The sequence below is a fragment of the Papaver somniferum genome, chromosome 2, assembly GCF_003573695.1.
Source record: "Papaver somniferum cultivar HN1 chromosome 2, ASM357369v1, whole genome shotgun sequence".
In the NCBI taxonomy this organism is placed as follows: domain Eukaryota; kingdom Viridiplantae; phylum Streptophyta; class Magnoliopsida; order Ranunculales; family Papaveraceae; genus Papaver; species Papaver somniferum.
In genome coordinates this window covers 203,968,111-203,989,192 of record NC_039359.1, presented here as the reverse complement: position 1 = coordinate 203,989,192, position 21,082 = coordinate 203,968,111, and the positions used below count along the sequence as shown (strand labels likewise).

The 21,082-nt window shown below is 35.4% G+C and overlaps 2 protein-coding genes across 4 annotated transcripts; one reads left to right on the top strand and one right to left on the bottom strand.

The window, feature by feature from the left end:
- Positions 1 to 8,501: 8,501 nt before the first annotated feature.
- Positions 8,502 to 11,237, top strand: LOC113350291 (blue-light photoreceptor PHR2-like). The gene is made up of 4 exons (XM_026594412.1): positions 8,502 to 9,649; positions 10,333 to 10,562; positions 10,658 to 10,759; positions 10,852 to 11,237. The coding sequence occupies exons 1-4, from the start codon at positions 8,660 to 8,662 to the stop codon at positions 10,937 to 10,939; spliced, it is 1,410 nt and encodes a 469-aa protein (XP_026450197.1). The 5' UTR covers positions 8,502 to 8,659; the 3' UTR covers positions 10,940 to 11,237.
- Positions 11,238 to 12,412: 1,175 nt separating this feature from the next.
- Positions 12,413 to 14,371, bottom strand: LOC113350290 (60S ribosomal protein L22-2-like). Of its 3 annotated transcripts, none has more exons than XM_026594409.1 (3): positions 14,243 to 14,371; positions 13,894 to 14,144; positions 12,413 to 12,813 (listed from the first exon to the last, which is right to left on the bottom strand). In XM_026594409.1, exons 2-3 carry the CDS (start codon positions 14,124 to 14,126, stop codon positions 12,669 to 12,671), a joined length of 378 nt encoding a protein of 125 aa, XP_026450194.1. In that variant the 5' UTR covers positions 14,127 to 14,144; positions 14,243 to 14,371; the 3' UTR covers positions 12,413 to 12,668. The 3 variants fall into 3 exon arrangements, with proteins under 3 accessions (XP_026450194.1, XP_026450196.1, XP_026450195.1); XM_026594411.1 differs by having other exon boundaries at positions 13,894 to 14,151; positions 14,243 to 14,308; XM_026594410.1 differs by having other exon boundaries at positions 14,239 to 14,306.
- Between the last annotated feature and the right edge of the window lie 6,711 nt (positions 14,372 to 21,082).

Sequence of the window (21,082 nt, the reverse complement as noted above, 5' to 3'; positions counted from 1 at the left end):
GATTTTGTATAGCGGCTTAAATGTGAGAGTATTCTATTCTGGACTTGGTCCCGGGGTGTTTCTGCTTTTGCAGTTTTCCTCGTTAACAAGATCTTGCTATGTGATTTACTTTTGTTTTCCGCATTTATATTTGTTTATATAATTTAAATTAAATTACACAAACGTTAACTCCGATATACTTGATAGTGATCCTGTAGAGTTTGGTTAAGTCTGAACCTATTATCAAGTATCACACTTTGGTAGTCGTATTGTCTCAATCTCGTGTCCATAGACAATTACACAAAGTGTGAATACCGATTTGTTGCATTGTATCGACTTTGTCCATAGACAATCACTTTCGGTAAGAGGACTTATAGGTGAATAAATAAAAGATTGTGGTGTATTTGGGTACCCTCGTCTTTTTAACTTTGTCGAGCGATGGGATAAACTTGAACTATCATTATAGTAATTCTTTTGCTTAAACTTTGGACAATAATGATATGAGTTCTTTAGGGTAGCAATATTAGGCAATTTGTTTGGTACAAAATAAAGTACATGTTGCATCTTACGAACTTTACATTCCCATTGCAAGTGTCCTTTATTACCACAAAAATAATAATGTTTAGTAATATAAGGAGTATGAGTTTTAATGTTATCTTTTTGTGGAACCTCTTGCATTGGAACTCGATGAGTTTTCTTCTTCTTCTTATCTTTGTTCAACGTTGTTGCTTTCTTGGCATTAGCAGAAGTGCTCTCTTTGATGGTTGCACTTGAAGAGTCTGGTTGAACATGAATCTTAGGCATGACATGCTTTACTTCTTTGCAAGAAATAAGAGCATCTTTGACAACAATGGAAGTCTCTTGTTGAGAAGAATTTGTAGCTTTAAAAAATTTTACTTCTTTGCTAATATTTGAAGCATCTATTCTGTTATATCCCAATCTTCTTGTATCAAAATGATTTTTACTTGCTTCTAGCATTGAGGTTGAATTGTTTGAGCTATCAATGCGCTTTTTCAAGTTCAAATTTTCTTCTTTCAACATCTTGAATTTATCCAGAGCAACAGTTAGATCAGCCTCAAGGGGTTTTTCTCGAGAGAGATATACACGTTCTTTCTCTTCAAAACTCTTTTGTTGAGAGTTAATCCCTGCTTCAGATTTAGCAAGTTTCTTTTTCGACAAAAAGAGATCTCTCTGAAGATTCTCGCATTCGAGACTCTTTGAGTTTAGCTCTTTTGTACGATCTTTAAGAAGAGAGCCATTGAGGTGATAACCACTATAATATCCTTCAAAAACCTTCTTCAGTGTCTTTTTCTCACGTCAAAGAGGATTCATAAAACCCACGAAATCCGAAGTTCTCAGTTTTTTACTTTTCAAAGGATCCAGTAGTTTAGAGGTTTCAGAGATATCCTCTTCTACATCTCGTTCAAAATCTGAGACATCATCATCGGAAATTTCATCCAACTTTTCTTATAGACGTGTTTTCCATTTGTCATCAGTTTCTATACATCATTAAAAAGATTAACTTGTCTAGTAGATTCTCTCCTGATGATTCCATGATAGTTTTCAGATATTGATTCGTAGATGCCATCATCAAGTGTTAATTCAAAACTCTTGATATCTTGCTTTACGTTAACTGATTCATTCTCGGGTTCTATAAAAGCCATTTTTAGATTCCAGACTTAGGTTGGATCGCGCCAAACACAGATTCATCAAGCATGAAAAAATGTTCATTAAGCTTAATCATTATATTTCAAAAACTATCAAGATAAACTTGACTCGAAATTCTTGTCTATGCATAATAGTATAATTAGTTATGCGACATCGTCTCAATGGTAGAAAAGTGAATATAACTTGAGAAATAGGTGGTTCAATCTTCACTTACCTTTTGTTGATGAAGTTCTCCAAAAACTTCGGTTGATCTTCGCCTTCAAACGGTAGAACGCAATGATGACTGCCGTGGTCCTCTGTTTCTTAACTATATTTTTATCCTAGTCCGAGACTTAACTAATTGCAAACTATAAATCAAGATACAATTTTGACAACTAAATTTGACAACAAGCTTGAGATAGAAACACTTGTGAGTTGTGAGTTCGACCGAGCAATGCTCTAACAATCTCCCCCTTTGTCAATTTTAGTGACAAAACTATCAATACATATGAATAAAAAATAAAGCTTTGACAACTTCTCGAATCCATCATGTCTTGATTTCCTTGGGTTCTTCAACTCCTTGAACTCTTCGTAATTTCAAGATGCAATGATTCTGAACGTGTTCAACTCAGCTTGTTGAATATCCAGCGATAACAACATTGAAAACTAATATTCTCAAAAGTCGTTATACAGAAACATAGTATTATTACTTTCTACAAAGTTCAATTGTATCTCAACTCTGAAGTAATACTACGGTGATATGTTTCTCCCCCTTAATCAATATTTATATCTTTTGCATAATAGGTGGAACATATAGATTATTGATTCATTCCCCCTTACATAATGATCCGTAAACCATATGTATGTAGTATGAAACTACTAAATAATTCTCCCCCTTTTTGTCAATAAAATTAACAAAGGTACGAAAATCGTGGGATCGTAATGAATACAATCAAAAGATATGTCAAGTTTAAAGGAAGTTTTGAGATTCCAATAAAATGCAACTCCTCATATCAACTTTTTTAGATGATATCACATAGTAAGAATTACTTAGCTCTCATCTAGGATATTTAAGATACAAGCATGCCCTCCAAATTCCACATCCACACTCCCCACAAAGATATAGCAATTAATCACAAAACTTCCCCCCCCCCCCCCACCACCACCACACACACACACACACACAATTTAATGCCATTCCTAAGAGAACAATATGAGTGACCTTGCTTTATAAAAAGAAGGATTTTGTTGAACATTAACAAATCTCATGAATTTGTATCCAAAAATCGATTTAGAATAATCTTTACGCCAGTTACGGACAAAAGATAATCTTAATTGGTATGACTCAACATAAGATAATCTTACGGAGTGTGTCAAGTAGTAAAAACAAAAAGTGTGATCACGAGTAGATCAATACTGCGAGAAAATTCTCAAAGAGTTTGTTATATTTTCCGTTTATAAAAAACATAATAGATTTAACTTCTGAGCATATATGAAATATTAGCTCGATTCAAGAAAAACGTAGAGGCACAACTATTTCATAAGACTTTCACAATAATTAAACCAATAATTATTACATACTGCAAGTTCATCTTCCAAAAACTCTAGGATTTAGATAAATAAATCTAAAAACATGGAAGATGAAAATCTTTGGAAATAGCTCGTGTAATCACAATTATTGCTATACCAAACCCTAGTTATCCTTCTCGGAGTAAAAATAACTTCTCACAAGAAGTTTTCTAGTATTTGAAATCTTTAAAAAGTTATTTATCATCTCCAAACTCCTTATCAATAACTGGAATAGGAACACATGGTTCATGAATGAAAGAGTTGGTTCATTCAATCCTGATAGGTTGTTGATTGACAGGAGCTTCTTGTAGTTTGAGAGATTTAAGTAGAATCTTCTTTAGTCACAATTTTTGCTATACCAAACCCTAGTTATCCTTCTCGGAGTAAGAATAACTTCTCACGAGAAGTTTTTTAGTATTTTAAATCTTTAAAAAGTTCTTTATCATCTCCAAACTCCTTATCAACAACTAGCATAGGAACACATGGTTCATGAATGAAAGAGTTAGTTCCTTCAAACCTGGTAGGTTGTTGATTGACAAGAGATTCTAGTAGCTTGAGAGATTTCAGTAGAATCTTCTTTAGTCCCTGCACCTCCTTCTTGGTTTTCTAAATTTTTAATTTATCAATTGAATGCAATTTATTTTTGAGATTCTCGTTTTTCTCTTATTGATCTGCGATTCCGACTCCAGGATCAAGACAATGTGTAAAACATTGTTTCGATTTTGGTTTTATTTTCGTAAAAGGTATTAATTGATGAAGAAATTTTTGGAATTGTCGATCAATTACGATGAATCGGAAAATGGAGGGAAAAAAGAAGAAGAAAAGAAGAGGAATACTATTGTTTTGGAATTGTAGATCAATTACGATGAATCGAAAAATGGAGGAAAAATAGAAGAAGAAAAGAAAAGAAATATTATCGATTTATATTTTAAGGATTTCTTTTTATTTTTATTATGATAAACGGAAGAAAATAATATAAATAAAAAGCGGATACTAAAAAAGATAGTTCTTAGACAGAACCCAATCCCATATAACCATTAGTAATCCCTAATTTGTGAGAGTATCCAAAAATTGTGGAATCTTTCATTAGGAAATAAATAATCACATTAGAGCAAGTCCAATGGGACATACTAAAATGGATAATATGCATGTCCAGGTGGATGGACAAACTGAGTTTTGGGAAGTGGAGAGAGGGTTTTTCGAATCCAAATAAGACGACCGGCTCAGATGGAGACGATCGGGTCACATTGGGCAGAGACTCAGTTCGAGTCCCCAAAACTCAATTTGTCCATCCAGCTAGACAGGCATATTATCCATTTTAGTATGTCCCAATGGACTTGCTCTAACGTGATTATTTTTTTCCTAATGAAAGATCCCACAATTTTGGGATATTCTCACAAATTGGGGGATACTAATGGTTATATGGGATTGGGTTATGGCTAAGAACTATCTTTATTTATGTAATTATCTAACTTCTTATTATTGTCTAAGTTTATATCTTGTAAAAGAAGTGGCAGTAATATTAATTAATGAAAATATTTAGACCTTACTTTTATATTAAGCAATCGGAGTTCATTTAGACTTACATATATAGTAATTAATTTCATAACGACAACAATATCATCAAACTACATCAAATTCAACGACATTATCTCTATAGAGTTCATAGCATTCAAAATGCTTAAACTCGCTTCCGTTTTCTTCAGTAAATTTGATTTATGTCTAGCCATGATGCTAATGTTCGAGTTGGAAAGTTTCTTTTTCATAGGTTAGGTGTAGTTATTCAAAAAGGTGTTGGAGCTCAGCTTGTTGCTAGGCTTCCATCCAATTTCTTACAGGCTGATAGTCTTTCTCATTTGTGATTTTATTATCGTATTGATTAAAAAGAAAAAGAAAATATTTTCTTTTCCTAAAAAAAAAAAGGTTAGTTAAGACATATATACAATGCAGTTTCTCAATAAGGACAAAGGTGTTAAGATATATACTCACCAGTTCTTCGTTGGACAATCCAGAATTACTACAGTGAACCGTCTATAAAACTTCTGTATAATGTTTGACTTCATTAGTGATGAATGAAAATCTTAGTTTTAGGCTCTTGTTGTTTCTTGTATGTTGGATCCACAATGATACAAATATTTGCAATACTCTTTCTCAGAAATGGTCATTGTTATCCGAAGTGCCTTTATGATGTATCCAACATCGAACAAGAGTAACATCTTCTTCCATACTAAAGATAGGGCTGGCTCTTATGATGTAGTGAAGAATTGAATGAGATGGACCATTTTTTAGAATGCTGATTCGTAAAGAAAAGGTTTGTCGTGACCCGTGAACTTCTTCCCAATTATCCAGAGTTATTTGGACCACTTCAGCTTCGGTTACACCGACAAACTATTCTCGATCAATTTACCTTATACGATCGATGAATGGCGTGACAACACGATTAATTGAATGAAAACGAAGATACAAACCACGAGCATCGCGGTTTCCGGGGTTCCTTGTTTGTGAGACGAACATTGTGAAAATCTTCTGCCGAAAAGACGCGTCTGACATATCTTGATCGCGCAGAACATTTTCTCCGTTATGAAAAACGTAGGCTTTGCATATAGCTAAATCCTTTTCATGAGTAAATTTAATACCACGGATTCTAACAGACATTTTTTGATATTTTTGTGCACTGGAGATGTGGTTTTAGAGTTGTAATTGTAAGAATTTTATAGGGAGTGAACGAAAGCCGTTGGTTGATACTAGCCGTTGTCGGCTCCACCAATGTCGATCGGCCCATTGTAAGACGAGAAAACGTCTCTATTGTAACAGTCATATTTATCCTTATATATATCATACATTTTCTCCAATATTTTCCAAACACAACCAAATATATTCTCATATGAAATCGTTTTTCCAATATTTTCTCCACATTCTTCATCCAACACAATGTTTTCCAAAAGCAAAGGAAAGCAAATACTATACGTGAAAGCAAAAGAGGTTTGTCCATTATGTTTCATGGATGATCATAGTCACATGAAATGTCCTTAGATGTATTCCAAGTGTCCACAAGTTGGTTGTTCGGTAAAAAAAAATGGTTGTTGAATCAGAACCAGAAAATATAAGGTATTTGCAATGTCAAGATCTTAACTGTTGTGCAGAACCACGAATGTTAGCTGATGTTATTAAGGAGCAAGAAGACCACAAGTTGGCAGTATCTTGGAAAAACTTGAAGTTTAAAATCAGGTTGAAGAATCCATAACCCGATCACTGCGGAGAAGTAGAGTTTACAAAAGAGATGATTAGTGAATGCTCAAGCCCTGATTGCAAGTTTTTTATGCATTTGCACACTTCTACAGAAGAAGACAAATACGGAAAAAAAATTTGGGAATGTCCTTCGTGTTTTAAGTTGAGTTGGAGTGGATTTTTTAAGTTTTCACCATTGTAATGTTAACACCAACTTAATTAATAGAAACGTCTATGTATTTACACCACTCTTATGTTTATGTCAAACAACATTAGATTTCATTAAACGTTATATTAGCCTCATATTAGCTTTCATCAAACATTACATTAGACTTAATTACTACTAAATCATAGAAAGTAAGGAATAAAGCATCCTCATTCATGGAGCGGCTTGGGGAGTGAATTGTGGTGCGGTTGGAGGAGCATCTAGAGTGCAGAAGGAGTTGAACCTATGAAGAGCTCTAAGGATGTTAGTACAAGATAAGTACGGAAAAGGTCTCCCATTGCTCCATCTCTTTGGATTAATTCATCTCAGTTTCACCGTTAATCCTATTTTGGTTAACTTGCATTACCATAGCAAGAAATTGGTGGACGACATGAGAAATTATTTGAAAACGATGACTCACTCCGTTAACGTCATGGCCCCTTAGGTACTCCATTTCTGCAGTGAACATTGCAAAAACTTGTTGTCAGAAAGTCGTTTGCGTAAAATTCGTAATATCGTGGATACTGTTTCTTGTTTGAGTAACATAAGTTATGCAAATCGCTAAATCTTCTTCTAAAGAAAACCTAGAGCCACGAACTCGGGCAGCCATTTTTTGAGATTAAACGATGAAGATTGAAGTGAAATTATGAAGAACTTGTAAGTGTAGAAGGTGGAGAAGGTGTGATTTTAGTGTTGAAATCAACTCAATTTATAGGGGAAAGATTCATAGCCGTTGGATGTAACTAGCCGTTGTCGGGACAGCAAGAACCGACCGGCTCAGTATGAGACGACATTCGGCGTTGTTTGAGACGAGGCTCAGATACTCGGCTCAATTCCCAGATCGTCTCAGGTTGAGCCGATCGACTCAATCTGAGACGCGATGTACAAACCTTTTATTTAAGGTTTTGCTCATCTATTTTAGTGGTTTGCCAGTTTCACTGTAAGCGTATAATCACCAAAACCAAATTGTTTGATGCGCCAATGGAGTTGCTCTTGGTTGACCTTTTTTTTACTTTTCTTTTTTTACGGCATTTTTAGCTAAACACGTGGCAATGAGCTGATACGTGTGTCATAATGTTGTAAGGTAGCAGCTCGGTCTAGGCTCATTTTGGTAGCACATTAAGTTTCAAGATTGCTAATAGGAGGTACCAAATTACTTAGGGTGTACCAATATGCATATAGGAAAAAATACATATTGATAAGTAGGGCTGCACATGGTTCGGTTTTTATCGGGTTTTGGCAAAACCTAAACCAAAACCAAAACCAAAGTACTCGGTTTTCCAATAATGAAAACCAATGAAACCATATAGCATATTTGGTTTCATTGGTTTCGGTTTCACTCGGTTTTGTTAAAAACCATACGGTTTTTGGTTAACCAAATGATTTATAAACAATAATGTGCCGGTGCTTTATAGTTTACACAAACAGTACACCCAATACTACAAGCGGCAGAAAAGTTTATTGGCAACATATCAGAGGCATAAATGACGAGCAACTAAAATGACAGCAAAAGGCTTTAACTCGAATAATCCTCCTAAGAGTCCTAACCATTCATTAACTACAATTCATCAGTGTGAAAAAATTCATTCTGCTATGGTCACTATTAATCGGTTAACCAATTGGTTTTTGGTTCGATTTTGAGATAAAACCTAAACCGAAACCAATACTTTTGGTTATCTGAAACCGACAACTATTAATAAACCATAGCAATATGGTTTCGGTTCGGTTCGGTTTAAAATTTTCGGTTTCGGTTTTCGGTTCTGGTTCGGTTTTGTGCATCCCCATTCACAAGGGATTGGTACACCTCCAATCAATTTGATACCCCCTGTTAATAGCCTTGATTAAGTTTCTCTTGCACACAATCAAGAAGCACCAACGAAAAGGATAACGAAAAGAAAAGACGGCCTCGAAAGGGTTGGTAGCTTAAAATAGTTGTTGGCTAGGTTTTTTTACAGCAAACCAAACTTGAAGAACTCAATAATCAACAAAGAAGAAGAAGAGTGGGTATTATCTTTTATACACAATCAAGAAATGGATCCAAAAAACCAAAACCCCCAAGAACCAGAATCACAAATAACAGAAGAAGAAAAACCTACATCAAAACTCACTCATTCACTCTCAACAACAGCTTCAATCACTCTATCTCTCTCAACAATCTTACCAACACCTCATTTCCTCCTCCCACCAAAACCCATTAACACCACCACCACTTCATCAACCCTTCCCTACAAAGTCAAAATCCCATCTCAAATCTCTTCACTGTCAACCCTTTCATTATTCTCGTCGTTCTCACCATCAAAACAAACCCATTTCACCAAATCAACTACAATCTCACCAACCCCACTTCAAAACCCACTTATACATAACCCGAAACGTTCTTCAGACCCTTCAAATGGTGCCGCTATTCGTCGCTCATCGATTGTTTGGTTCCGAAATGATCTTCGGGTTCATGATAACGAAGTCCTCAATTCAGCAAACAAAGAGTCCATGTCTGTATTGCCCGTTTACTGTTTTGATCCTAGAGATTACGGGAAATCCTCATCAGGGTTCGATAAAACGGGACCATATAGGGCTAATTTCCTGATTGAATCTGTTTCTGATTTGAGAAAGAGTCTTCAATCAAGAGGATCTGATCTTGTTGTTAGAATTGGGAACCCAGAGAATGTATTGGTTGAATTGGCGAAAGCCATTGGCGCTGATGCGGTTTATGCTCATAGAGAAGTTGCACATGATGAAGTTAAAGCCGAGGAAAAGATTGAAAATGCAATGAAAGAAGAAGGGGTGGAGGTTAAGTATTTTTGGGGTAGTACATTGTTTCATCTTGATGATTTGCCATTTAGTTTAGAAGATATGCCATCGAATTATGGTGGGTTTAAAGAGAGAGTGAAAGGGTTAGAGATTAGGAATACTATTGAAGTGTTGGATGATTTGAAAGGTATGCCATCCAGAGGAGATGTGGAGGTTGGAGAAATTCCTACATTGTTGGATTTGGGACTTAACCCAAATTCTACAAGACCTCAGGTTTGTCTTATCCTGTATTCCCAATTCTTAAGTTATTTTTGATGATAGTTATCTTGTTATTGTTTTCAATTTGTTTGTAGGAAGCACAAGGTTTAACTAGGATTAAGTACTTTTAACTTGGATAGTATGACACCTCATGTTGAGGTTAGGTTTTTGAAGCCGTTTCTTTGTGGATTGGAAATAAATAGTATGATGTATTGACAATATATATATATAGATATAGATATATAGCTCGGATAGAATTGTAGCTGTTGTATGTTCGCTTGGTAGATTTAATTAGTTTTTGACGATTGAGAATAACAAAGCAGCTGACTATATGTTGAAAAGATCGAGGGCGTAGACCGTCTTCCACTTAGTCTAGTGACTAGAGAGATATCCCTTGGCCACTAGATAAACAAAGAAAAAACATGAAGCATTCACTATTAGACCTGGGAATTCTAGACGTAGAAGGTACCAGAATGTGAATTTGTATATCATGACTAATTTTGAGTATCATATTTACAACCACGGTAACTGCATAATACCTGATATTACTAGTCCATGGTGCATCACATATGTCAAGATTTTAGGGCCTTTGAGTATCATATTAAACAGAGAGTGAAACAAATTAATCAAGATTTTATCTGCTTGATGCATGAGATTTCGTGAACAGTTCGATGATGAGTCTGCTCTTTGTAACACAGGATGAAAGACCTGGTGCTAATGCTTCTCTTGTGGGAGGAGAAACTGAAGCCCTTCAGAGGCTTCAAAAGTTTGCAGCCGAATGCTTGTCCCAACCTAAGAATGGGAACAAAGATGGTAAACCAGATAGCATATATGGTGCAAATTTCTCGTGTAAAATCTCCCCATGGCTAACCATGGGGTGCCTTTCTCCCCGGTTTATGTTTGATGAGATTAAGAAATCTGCCTCTAGGTATGTGGACGTACACCCTAAGAAATAATTTAGTGTTCTTTAAATTTCGGAGTTGTATGAGTTTTTCTAACAAGTAAATTGATTATTATCTTTAGAACGATTTCTAATGTTACTGCTCGAAAAGACAACGGCACTGGGTCTCCTGGTGATGGAATGAACTGGTTGATGTTTGAGTTATTATGGAGGGACTTCTTCAGGTAATATTTTTCGACCTGCAAAACTTGTTCCTTCCTTTATGACTCCTCTATTGTCAGCTTATGGGATAACTGGTCGATTTCTTGTTTTTCAGATTCATCACCAAAAAGTACAGTACTACCCGGAAGATCGTTGATGGTGCTCCAACTCCAGTAACCGCTTGCACAGGTGCCCTTGCTTGAACAAAGACTTCCACCGAGTGTGATGCTCTAATCTGATTTACAGTTAAAACGCTGCTATCTTTCAAGCTTTATGTGTAGCTGTTCATTTGTATGTCCTTTTCACTGTTTTGAAGAAGGTAAACTATAGATGGAGAAATCTTTTGTATGATGTTTTAGATTTCGCCAATTTTGGCCTGAACTTGATTATGTTTGTAAAGCCCCATATGCAACCAAACTGTATTGTATTGTAAACTCAAACTCATCTCATTGCCGACACGTCCACGTCCAATAAATCTTGCAACACAGATACTTCTCCTGAGTCCAAAGTTTCATCTTAAAGTGTATCCAATATCCAAATCCATCAGAAGTGAAATTCACATGGACAATCCCCAAGAACTGCAATAACATTTGAACTGATCAACTAAAACTTGAAGGTCGTGGAATTTCCATTACATAGAAAAATGCAAAGGTAATCGAGGTGCTTAAGTGATGCTAGTTTCAACATGTAACTGAAGAAAACGAGTCTAAAGTGGCAATCTAACTTGATATGGAAATAAAAAGGTTAATAAAACTGAAGCGATGTACCGTTTCAAAAACATTCGATCAAGAAACGAACAGAGGGGAGAAAGTACCGTTGAACTGGAATCTAGCTAGAGAGGAACTGATGAATTATAGGGCTTGAAGATAGTTATGAAGAAGAAGTAGTGTATAATTGGAAATCTCTACTCTACTCTTGCTCCAATATTTTTCTTCTTTTGGTAGGACAACCTTGTGCTAAAGTAGTGTATGACTAGGGGTGCACATACCCTACCCATACCCGCCAACCCTACCCTACCCGCCAGTTTTTTAACCGTATCCTACCCTATCCACTATTTGGAGGGTAGGGTGGCGGGTAAAGATTTTCTTAACAGCCAGTAAACGGGTAGGGTGGCGGGTATAGGCCATATCCTACCCACCCTACCTAGGAATGCACATACCCTACTCCTACCCGCCAACCCTACCCTACCCGCCAGTTTTTTAACCGTATCCTACCCTATCCATTATTTGGCGGGTAGGGTGGCGGGTAAAGATTTTCTTAACCGCCAGTAAACGGGTAGGGTGGCGGGTATAGGCCATATCCTACCCACCCTACCCGTTGTGCAGCCCTATGTATGACTCTAAAACATCCAATGTCTACGGCAAAAGGGACAGTTGAGAGAGTATAAATTGGCACAAAACAACATAGGTATAGGAATGAATTGTTAAACAAACCCTCTATAATCACAAGTTCATTAACCATCCCCGATTCACTACCATATTTGAGAGACCCACAGATTTCAGTTGCAGAAAATCTATACAAGGCTAACAGATTCTAAAAGGGCAAGTTGTTTCCTAAAGAAGAGTCAAAACAACATTCAACATTCAGAAGGCCACCATCAAGGTAATTATGCAATTGAAGAACAGTTTCGAGTTCATACATCTGTTGGAAACTTGGAAGCCTTTAACAAAAATTAACTATGATTACGTTATGAGGGAAGCATTAATTAATTACTCGGAAGAAGTCAAAAGCTAATCAATCAATTACCAAACTTCATAGGAGGAATAATAATAAAGTGACCCCTAATAGTAATCAACAAAAAATTTAGCTGACATCAAAATCTGAAGTGTCTGAAACACTGATGGCCCTGGCCCTTCTAAATAAGAGTAAACTTCACCTTGTCTAAAATTTCAACAAACCAAAAAACAGATAATATATAACGAGATGCAGCCTTCACTCTTCATCCTCTCCCTCATTCTCGGCAATGTTGAAGTACCTAAGCTCGTAAATATTCCTGTCTTTGTTGGATGCGATCACCCGAAGCCAGTCACGAACATTGTGCTTCTTCAAGTACTTCTTTGTCAAATACTTCAAATACCTGAACAGAAATTGTAAAGGAGGGTATATAATATTAGACACATTAGTCTACATCGAACAGAACTGAAGCAAAAGCTCATGAAATAATACAGAACTATAAGTGAAAAAATAGTTCGGTAAACAATAGGATTATAACTAATCTTTATGAATCTATCAAGTAAAACCTAATGTCACAGAGTTCCCAAATCTTTCTTTACACGAAAGTATTGTAACTAAAACAGGATGACTAACAGCGATGAAGAACCATTCAGGCACATATCACTGTACATGTAATACCTAGTCCAAACTGTCCTAGGAGAATCCTGTGAAAGAGCCAAACATACATCAAACTTACAATATGCTAAATTCACATAATATAGAAATCAAGTGACTGAAATACTACTAGAATTATAGAAGAAACATAGCAATGGAGCTAATGAAACTAGCAAATAAAATATGTTCGAGTGAAAAAAAAAACATTTAACATCTTCATCATCATTCTTGAGATATGAAAAGTCCTTTTTTTATAAACAAAATTAGACAGGAATAGTAAATCCAAAAAAGAACAAATGAACAAGTAATTAAATCCATTAACAGATCTAGATAAAAAAAATTGAACAGCTTAACTAGTGACAGCCAAGGAGGAAAAATTCCAATGAAGATTAGGCGATTTGCAGGGGCTTAACTGATAATAATTGTGGTGAGAATAACTAAATCTACATCTATTAGATTTATCAGAGTTCAAATGCCTAAAAGCTCAGCAGAATAATGCCTCAATAATAAAACATAGTTTAATTTATCAATTAGAATCAAATACATCTGCAGACAAATGAGGAAACAAAAAATGTTCATTAAACATACTCAACCAAATCTAAGATAGAGACCCTAGTCCCTAAAATCTCAACGTTTTGCTTAAGCTAACAAATTATAACCTAAGTGACACATCAAACAACAGTATCCAGCCATTAAGAAATCTCCTATAACATATAATCTTGTAAAATCTCCTGTAACATATACAAGAACGCTCAAAACCACAAAGTACAGCATCAAGAAAAACGCGTTTAAAGAGATAGATCTAAAAAAACAGATTAAATAATATTACCTCTTAGAGAAGTTACTATCAGCGGTAACAGAGATTTTGTTCTTCTCACGAGTGATAGTAACAACATCACCAAGAGCACCAGCTTTACCACCAACTTTGATTCTCTCTTGAAGAAACTTCTCAAGGGAAGCAATATCCATAATCTTATCTTCAACTGGTTTTGCACAATCGATTGTGTATGTTGATATCTTCTTCTTGCCACCCTTGGCACCTGCTACTGTTCCTTTACTCATCTTCTCTTCTTTGGATTTCTGCAAACTCAACACAATAACAAAATAATGAATCTAAGTAGTGAATATCAAAACCCTAATTTCGTAAAGCTAAAAATGAAGATCAAAACCCTACTTACTTTTGCTAGGATTTCACTCTGGTTGGGAGAGGGGAAGAATAAGCGGCCGCAGTAGAAGAAGAGAATGGCATTTGGAGTTAGGGTTAGAGTTTTAAGTAGGGATCAAAACGATCGGGTCGGACGACCTGGATGTTGAACTTGTTAAAATGGATAGGCCTGGGCCTTGGCCAATGAGTAACCTTGTAGCTTGCTGGACATTCTTGTTGATTTCTCTAGAAACCTGTTTTGAGGCATACTCAATCTTTTTTTTAAGGAATACTCATTCATTATACCATCTAGAGTGGGTTTATAAGAGGTGTCTAAAAGTAGTGCAATTACCTATATATCCTTACACAATTTAAATTACTAGAGCATCCTTATCCTCAAAAACCAAAATAAACTTTAAACTCAAACATCTTGGACTCCAATTCAATCAAGAAATTGATCAAGCAAAGCAAACACGAATCGAAGTGAGCGAGATTGGAGTGCGAAATCCAAATCTCAATTGCTCTTAGATGTATTTTAGAATGTATATGTAACAAACTCATCTTGTTTTTGATTGATTTTATTTTGTTTGATCGATAGAATATGATTTCAAAGATGAAATTAGGATTTTCATAAGATCAGTTCGGCTGATCTTGGAGTATCAATTTTGAGCTGAACCTAGTGTATGATTTAGAGAAACACTATGTTCGGCTAATGCGACTTTGCTTAATTTTGTTCGAATCAGCCGAACCTAAATTTGTCAGTTTCAGAGTGAAGTTCGGCTGACAACTTTTCAGCCGAACCTCAGATTTTTAAAAATATACCTAGGTTCAGCTGATAACTTGTCAGCCGAACCTAGGTATATTTTTAAAAAAGGAAGGTTCGGCTGAAAAGTTATCAGCCGAACTGTTCATCTGGTCAGTAGATCTGGGTTTTAAAAATTAATTTTGTTGACAGATTCAACTTATAAAAAGAAATTAAACCTCGTATAGAATTTTACCTCTGATTTGATTCACCCATCTTGGTCACTCCTAATCACTACAATCTCAAAATTCAAAACAAGTTTTTTTCCACTTCTTCTTCTTCTTCCTCTCAAAAATCCCAACTCTCTCACATAAATTTGATTTATCTACTAATTCACCACTAATAATTTTATTTTTAATCAATCCTTAAAATTCCTAACTAATCAAATCTAATCATAATCATTAACACTAATTATGTAAGGATAGTTATGTCATTATAAAAAAGGTTGGATAAGGGGTGATGTTGTTTTTTATTTAGTGACCCTATTTTGGCATTATTTAGTATCCCTTCAAAAAAATTCAGTATGCTTCAAAACAAGTTTCTTTCTCTAGACTGTTTCTTGTTCAGGCCCATCACATATTCACAAGTCATTGGTGTTCTGATTTTTGTAAGCATGGTTCGAACTGGACCGGTTTTAATCTCATCCTCATTTGATCCCGCATCCAATGGATGCGAGGACGGACAGATTGGATGCAGATGACCTAATGGATTTTGATTTTACAAATTCAACAATTGATAACCACAATAATAACACAACGAACCACTATTATAAAGGAAAATGCGCAATTATTACCTCTTTTATCTCTCACTCTCAAGTTTAACCCCTAAAAATTCGATGGAAGTAAATGATGAAGAGTTAAGATGAATATATAATAGATCATATGTAATTATATCATGATTTCCTATCGATGGCAACCTATTGAGCTCTGAGGATCGGGCTATTTATGACTTAACTCATTTTTCAAAATCGATTATCCAAATATTAACGTTTTAATCTTATGATTAGGTATTTTGCATTGGTTTCGATCTCTTTTTCATCCCTTTATGTCTATGTTCATTTATTCAATCAGAGTTTCTTAGATAATTGTGGAGTAATTCATAAGAACCTACTTATATCATGCTAAAACCTTTTCAAATTATATAACATTATTTTTTTCTGATAAAATCTTACTGGGTTTACTTGATCAATTTGGTTTTATGGCTGTGTGAATCTGTTGCAGGTCACTTAACAATCTTTCCGTGGGGTATCCAATGGTGGAATTCAGAATGTTTTTTGCTTCTGAGTCTAAAACAATGTTGTTCATGACAATGGCGTCTACCATCCTCGTATTAGTGATGGTTCGTACTAGTAGATCAAAATAATATATACATATAGAAGCTTGCATACGAAATCTGAAAATTTTCTTCGTTTTCATCATCAAAGAACTGAAGAAAATCATGATCATCACTAACACAGTCAATCGCAAAGTCAACCAATTCGGAAAATTCAAATTTTTTTGGCTCCTAAACTGAAATCAATAACATGCTGAATTAACAGCCCACATTTAGGTTACATGCAACTTTTTGTTTTAAAAATATACTCATATTTTTCTTGAGTCACATTTTCAACTACTTATCAAAAATAACAGATGATTATATGGTAATCTATTGGTACTTAAATATATAAAATTCTCAAGATAATTTCTGCATCTAAAACTTTTTTATTCTGAAATATAAAAACCCTAATACCAGTCTTCACAAAAACTCTAAAATGTCTCCAAAACCCCAAAACCCTATCAATGAAACTTAGGAATGCAGACATTGCTTTACCCCCCATTTTCAGAAAAAGAACTGTTGGTTCAGCTCAAACTATCAATGATGCTGCTAATGAATTGTCTCATACTTTATTGGGAAAACTGACGGCGAAAGGAAAGGTTAAGATGAAGTTAATGAGGGAAGACATCAACTCGTTATGGAGTAAGTATCACAACAAAGAAATTTGTATTATGGGCCATAATCTCATGCATGTACGTCTTAACAATGAAGAAGGAAAAAAATGAAGTAATAGAGAATGGATGGGTGGTAGGAAGAGCTCTTTTTGTGGTGCAAAAATACTCAACCAACATTCAATTAAAAGACTACACCTTTACTCATCAAAAGTTTACAGTTCAGTTTAAATATCTAAAACTCGAATACATGAAATCACTAGTGGTCGATAAAGCCATTGGATTTATCGGAAGAAAAATAGCTACTCATCAAGAAAATTGCAGACTTAGTAACAAAATAAAGGCGGAGATAGAGATTGATCTGAAGAAATCTCTTTATAGAGGGGCTGGTGGAAAACCATTTATGGATAAGATGTTTCGATTCATTATAACTAGAGCTTGCAACCTAAAAATATTTGTGACATATGCTTTGTCATTGATCATATTGATGAAACTTGTGCACTTACTGCATATCTTCTATATCTAGACAGTCTAACCATGGATGAATTTGAAGCACTCATGCGATCGAGAAGAAAGTAAAGTTTATGAAGAAATGATGAGAGGAGCATGAACAACTCAATGGGGGAGGAACTGGCAGATGATGAAGAAGATGATTGTCAGAGAAATAATAAGAGAGTGTGTAATTCAAAACTCAACAATGAACCTCTTAAGAAACCTCACAACATTCATATCAAGCCACCTAGTAACCTTCATGAAATTGCCAGTGTTAGTATGGATAATCAAAATAACTATGAGGATTGACTCAAATTCTACAACAATTAACAACTCTGACCCCTTAAAGATTTCCATGGTGATCACTCCCAGGTACATTTTATACCAAAATTCTCATCAATTCAGTTTTTAAATTCTAATTCTTGTCATTGCTTTACTTTCTTCCTGCATGTTAATATCTCTTTTAAACAAATTTCAAATTTTAAATATAAATGTTGATGGGTGAAAGCGATTTGCTGGTTTTTGTGGAGAAATAGAGAGTTGTGCAACATGAGGATCCTCAATTGAGAAAATTGCCTAAGCCTTTAACAGATGCACTGTTAGAGCATTGCTTGGTCGAACTCGCATGCGTTTCTATCTCAAGCATGTTTGTCAATGTTAGTGATCAAAACTATAAGTCTTGATTTCTAGTTTACTATAGCTAAGTCTCGGACTAGGATAGAAAGTGTAGTTGAGCTCAAGGACTTCATGGGGATTCATCATACAAGAAGAAGAACTACTCAAGGAACCGGTGGAACTTCTCGACAAAAAGGTATGTGAAGACTTGAACTTATTTGTCACACAAAAGTCTATCTACTCTACCTCTTACTTCTTGAGACAAAAAGTCGTATGCTATATATAGACTTAGATTATACACATTTGGTATTTCGAGCCGAGTATACCTCTCCTATCTATATCTCTAAATATGTGTTGGTAAGCGTTTCGCTTCGACCATGTTTATCTTTACCTAGTGACGAAAGTCATGATATGTTTCAATCACTTTGAAAATTGCTTTAACGAGAAATGGTGTAACAACTGTATAACGTCCTATAAGAATGTTTCAATGGTTGGAATGAGAGTTTAGATTACATAACCAATGATGGACATAAGTATTGTTGTGGAAACACATATGTGCATAAGTCCTATTCCTTGAACCAAAGTTTGCGAACTTTGTTGTCAAGATAAACCGGAAGAATGGCTTGTTGCCAAGTCCGCGAACTCAGTCCGTGAACTACCGAACTTCTCATCCCGAGAAATTCTGCTGGAGTTGACAAACTTGTTACGTGAGTACCAGTCCGCGAACCGGTGGAAATTCTTTGCCGAGATTTTCTCCTGGAGTTTATAAACTCTGCCCGGTTGCTTAAGTCCGCGAACCTAGTATGCGAACTTAAGAAGGTTATATATCTGAAGATGATTTATGAACTTAAACTTATAAACACTTAGGAATGCAAATTGCAAACCGTGGCTATAAAGTTCATGAACCGATTCAAGTGAATCAAATCATATTTGCTTCAATTGTGTCTTGTGTAGTACATAAGATTTCCTTGCAATTGAACAACTCTCTAACTAGTTCATTTGAGTCACTTGAACTAGTTATGGTGAAGAAGAATATGGTTGGTATGAAATGCTCATATAGCTAACCTTTTGGTTAACTATTGTTAAACCAACAATGTACACGTTTGGGTACGGTTAACAAACCTAGAAGCGTATATTTCATTTATGTATAACAAGCTAAGTTTTTGATCTAACGGTTGATAAATATTAGCTTGAATCTAAATCAGGTTTTCATCTAAAGGTGGATATTGTTTGCTTTGTGACCAAGGCGAAACCCTGATTTGAAAGACTATATAAGGGGACATCTAGCAACTCTGCAAAACTAATCCCCCCACCTTATGTGTGATACTAGTTTGCGTGCTAGAGTCATTTCTCCTTTAACCTTTGGTTTTCTTCTTCTAAAACCAGGTTAACGACTTAAAGACTTCATTGGGATTGTGAAGCCAGACCGATACTACTTTTATCGTATTTGTGTGATCTGATCTTGCATCTTCTATCGTACGATTACAATCAGATTGATTGGCTTGAGATTAATATCTTCGATAGACAAGATATAAAAAATAGTCACAAACATCTTCGTCTCATTGTTTGTGATTTCGCAACATCTTGTTTCTCTACCATACAATTAAGATTGTTGTGAGGTGATTGATTTATCTAGGTTGTTCTTCGGGAATATAAGACCGAATTATCAATTGGTTCCTGTTCACCTTGATTATTATCAAAAGACGAAACAAAAACTTTAGGGTTTTTCTGTGGGAGACAGATTGATCCTTTGATAGACTTGTCTGTGTGAGACAGATTTGTTTATTGTTAAAGCCTCCAATTTTGGGTCGTAACAACTCTTAGTTGTGGGTGAGATCCGCTAAGGGAATCAAGTGCGCAGTATCATGATGAGATCATAGGTGTAGGGAGTACAACTGTACCTTGGATCAGTGGGAGACTGATTGGGGTTCAACTACAGTCCAGTTCGAAGTTAGCTTGGAGTAGTCTAGTGTCTGTGGAGGCTTAATACAGTGTCTGTTCAATCTGGACTAGGTCCCGGGATTTTCTGCATTTGCGGTTTCCTCGTTAACAAAATTTCTGGTGTCTGTGTTATTTCAGTTTCCGCATTATATTGTTTTATCTTTATAATTGAAATAATACAGGTTGTACGTTAGATCATCAATTAGAGTAATCCAACCTTTGGTTGTTGATTGTCATTGATTGATCCTTGGATATTGGTCTTTGGTACCATCCAAGTTATTCCTTGTATTTGATTAGTACTCGCAGTTTCTGTTTGAGGAAATCAAATCAAGAGAGAGAGATATAAACTCGTTGATATACTTTTAATTGATTAAGTCTTGTTGATTCTCTTAAAAGTATATTCGAGTTTGTCCACACAGATTGTTAAGAGAAATATTGGGTGGTGTTGTTAGACCCCCGCTTTTTCAATTGGTATCAGAGCAGGCAAACACCGTAAACCTAATAAGTTTGTGTTTGTTCGTTCCTTATAAATTGTCCTATGGGAAATTTCTTTGGAAAGCTTGCTCTTGGCATCTGTAACGCACGCTATAAATCCTTAAAGATTGTTCAAAGATTATTATGGTTAAAACCTCTGGTTTCTCATGATAATCTTACTCCATCTAAAAAGGGAAATTTAGATGTTAAAAATCAATCAGAAGGAAAAAAAAAAAGATTGAGAAAACGCTCAGTACGCTTAAGGATATGGAACCTCACTAGATTAATTCTTGATCTCATTGAGGAATACTATCGTAATGGATCAATTGATAGCGATCTGTTCAAAGCGTTCGAAGGCGTTTTTTTAGTTCTTAGAAAAACTTAAATCTGTTAAGCCTAAGAATCATTCCGAAAAGGGTTCTGTATGTGTTAAATCTGTTAATATTGTGCAACCCATAAATCGGAGGTATCCTTATTCTAGCCAGAACAAACGAAGGATAGAAAGCTCTAACTTCCCTGACTATCATCATTACTTTGATTATACTACAGGGACTGTTCACACATATCAACCAAAAATGTCGCATGAGAATTCCTCTGCGCATTATGCCTCTTGGTAACAAGGCTG

Excerpts from the sequence above, each read along its gene's own strand:
- LOC113350290 (XM_026594409.1), bottom strand. The coding sequence starts at position 14,126 with ATGAGTAAAGGAACAGTAGCAGGTGCCAAGGGTGGCAAGAAGAAGATA. Across the intron at positions 12,814-13,893 it reads GATAGTAACTTCTCTAAGAG|GTATTTGAAGTATTTGACAA; the intron begins GTAATATTATTT and ends ATTTCTGTTCAG.
- LOC113350291 (XM_026594412.1), top strand. The coding sequence starts at position 8,660 with ATGGATCCAAAAAACCAAAACCCCCAAGAACCAGAATCACAAATAACA. Across the intron at positions 10,563-10,657 it reads ATTAAGAAATCTGCCTCTAG|AACGATTTCTAATGTTACTG; the intron begins GTATGTGGACGT and ends TATTATCTTTAG. Across the intron at positions 10,760-10,851 it reads TTATGGAGGGACTTCTTCAG|ATTCATCACCAAAAAGTACA; the intron begins GTAATATTTTTC and ends CTTGTTTTTCAG.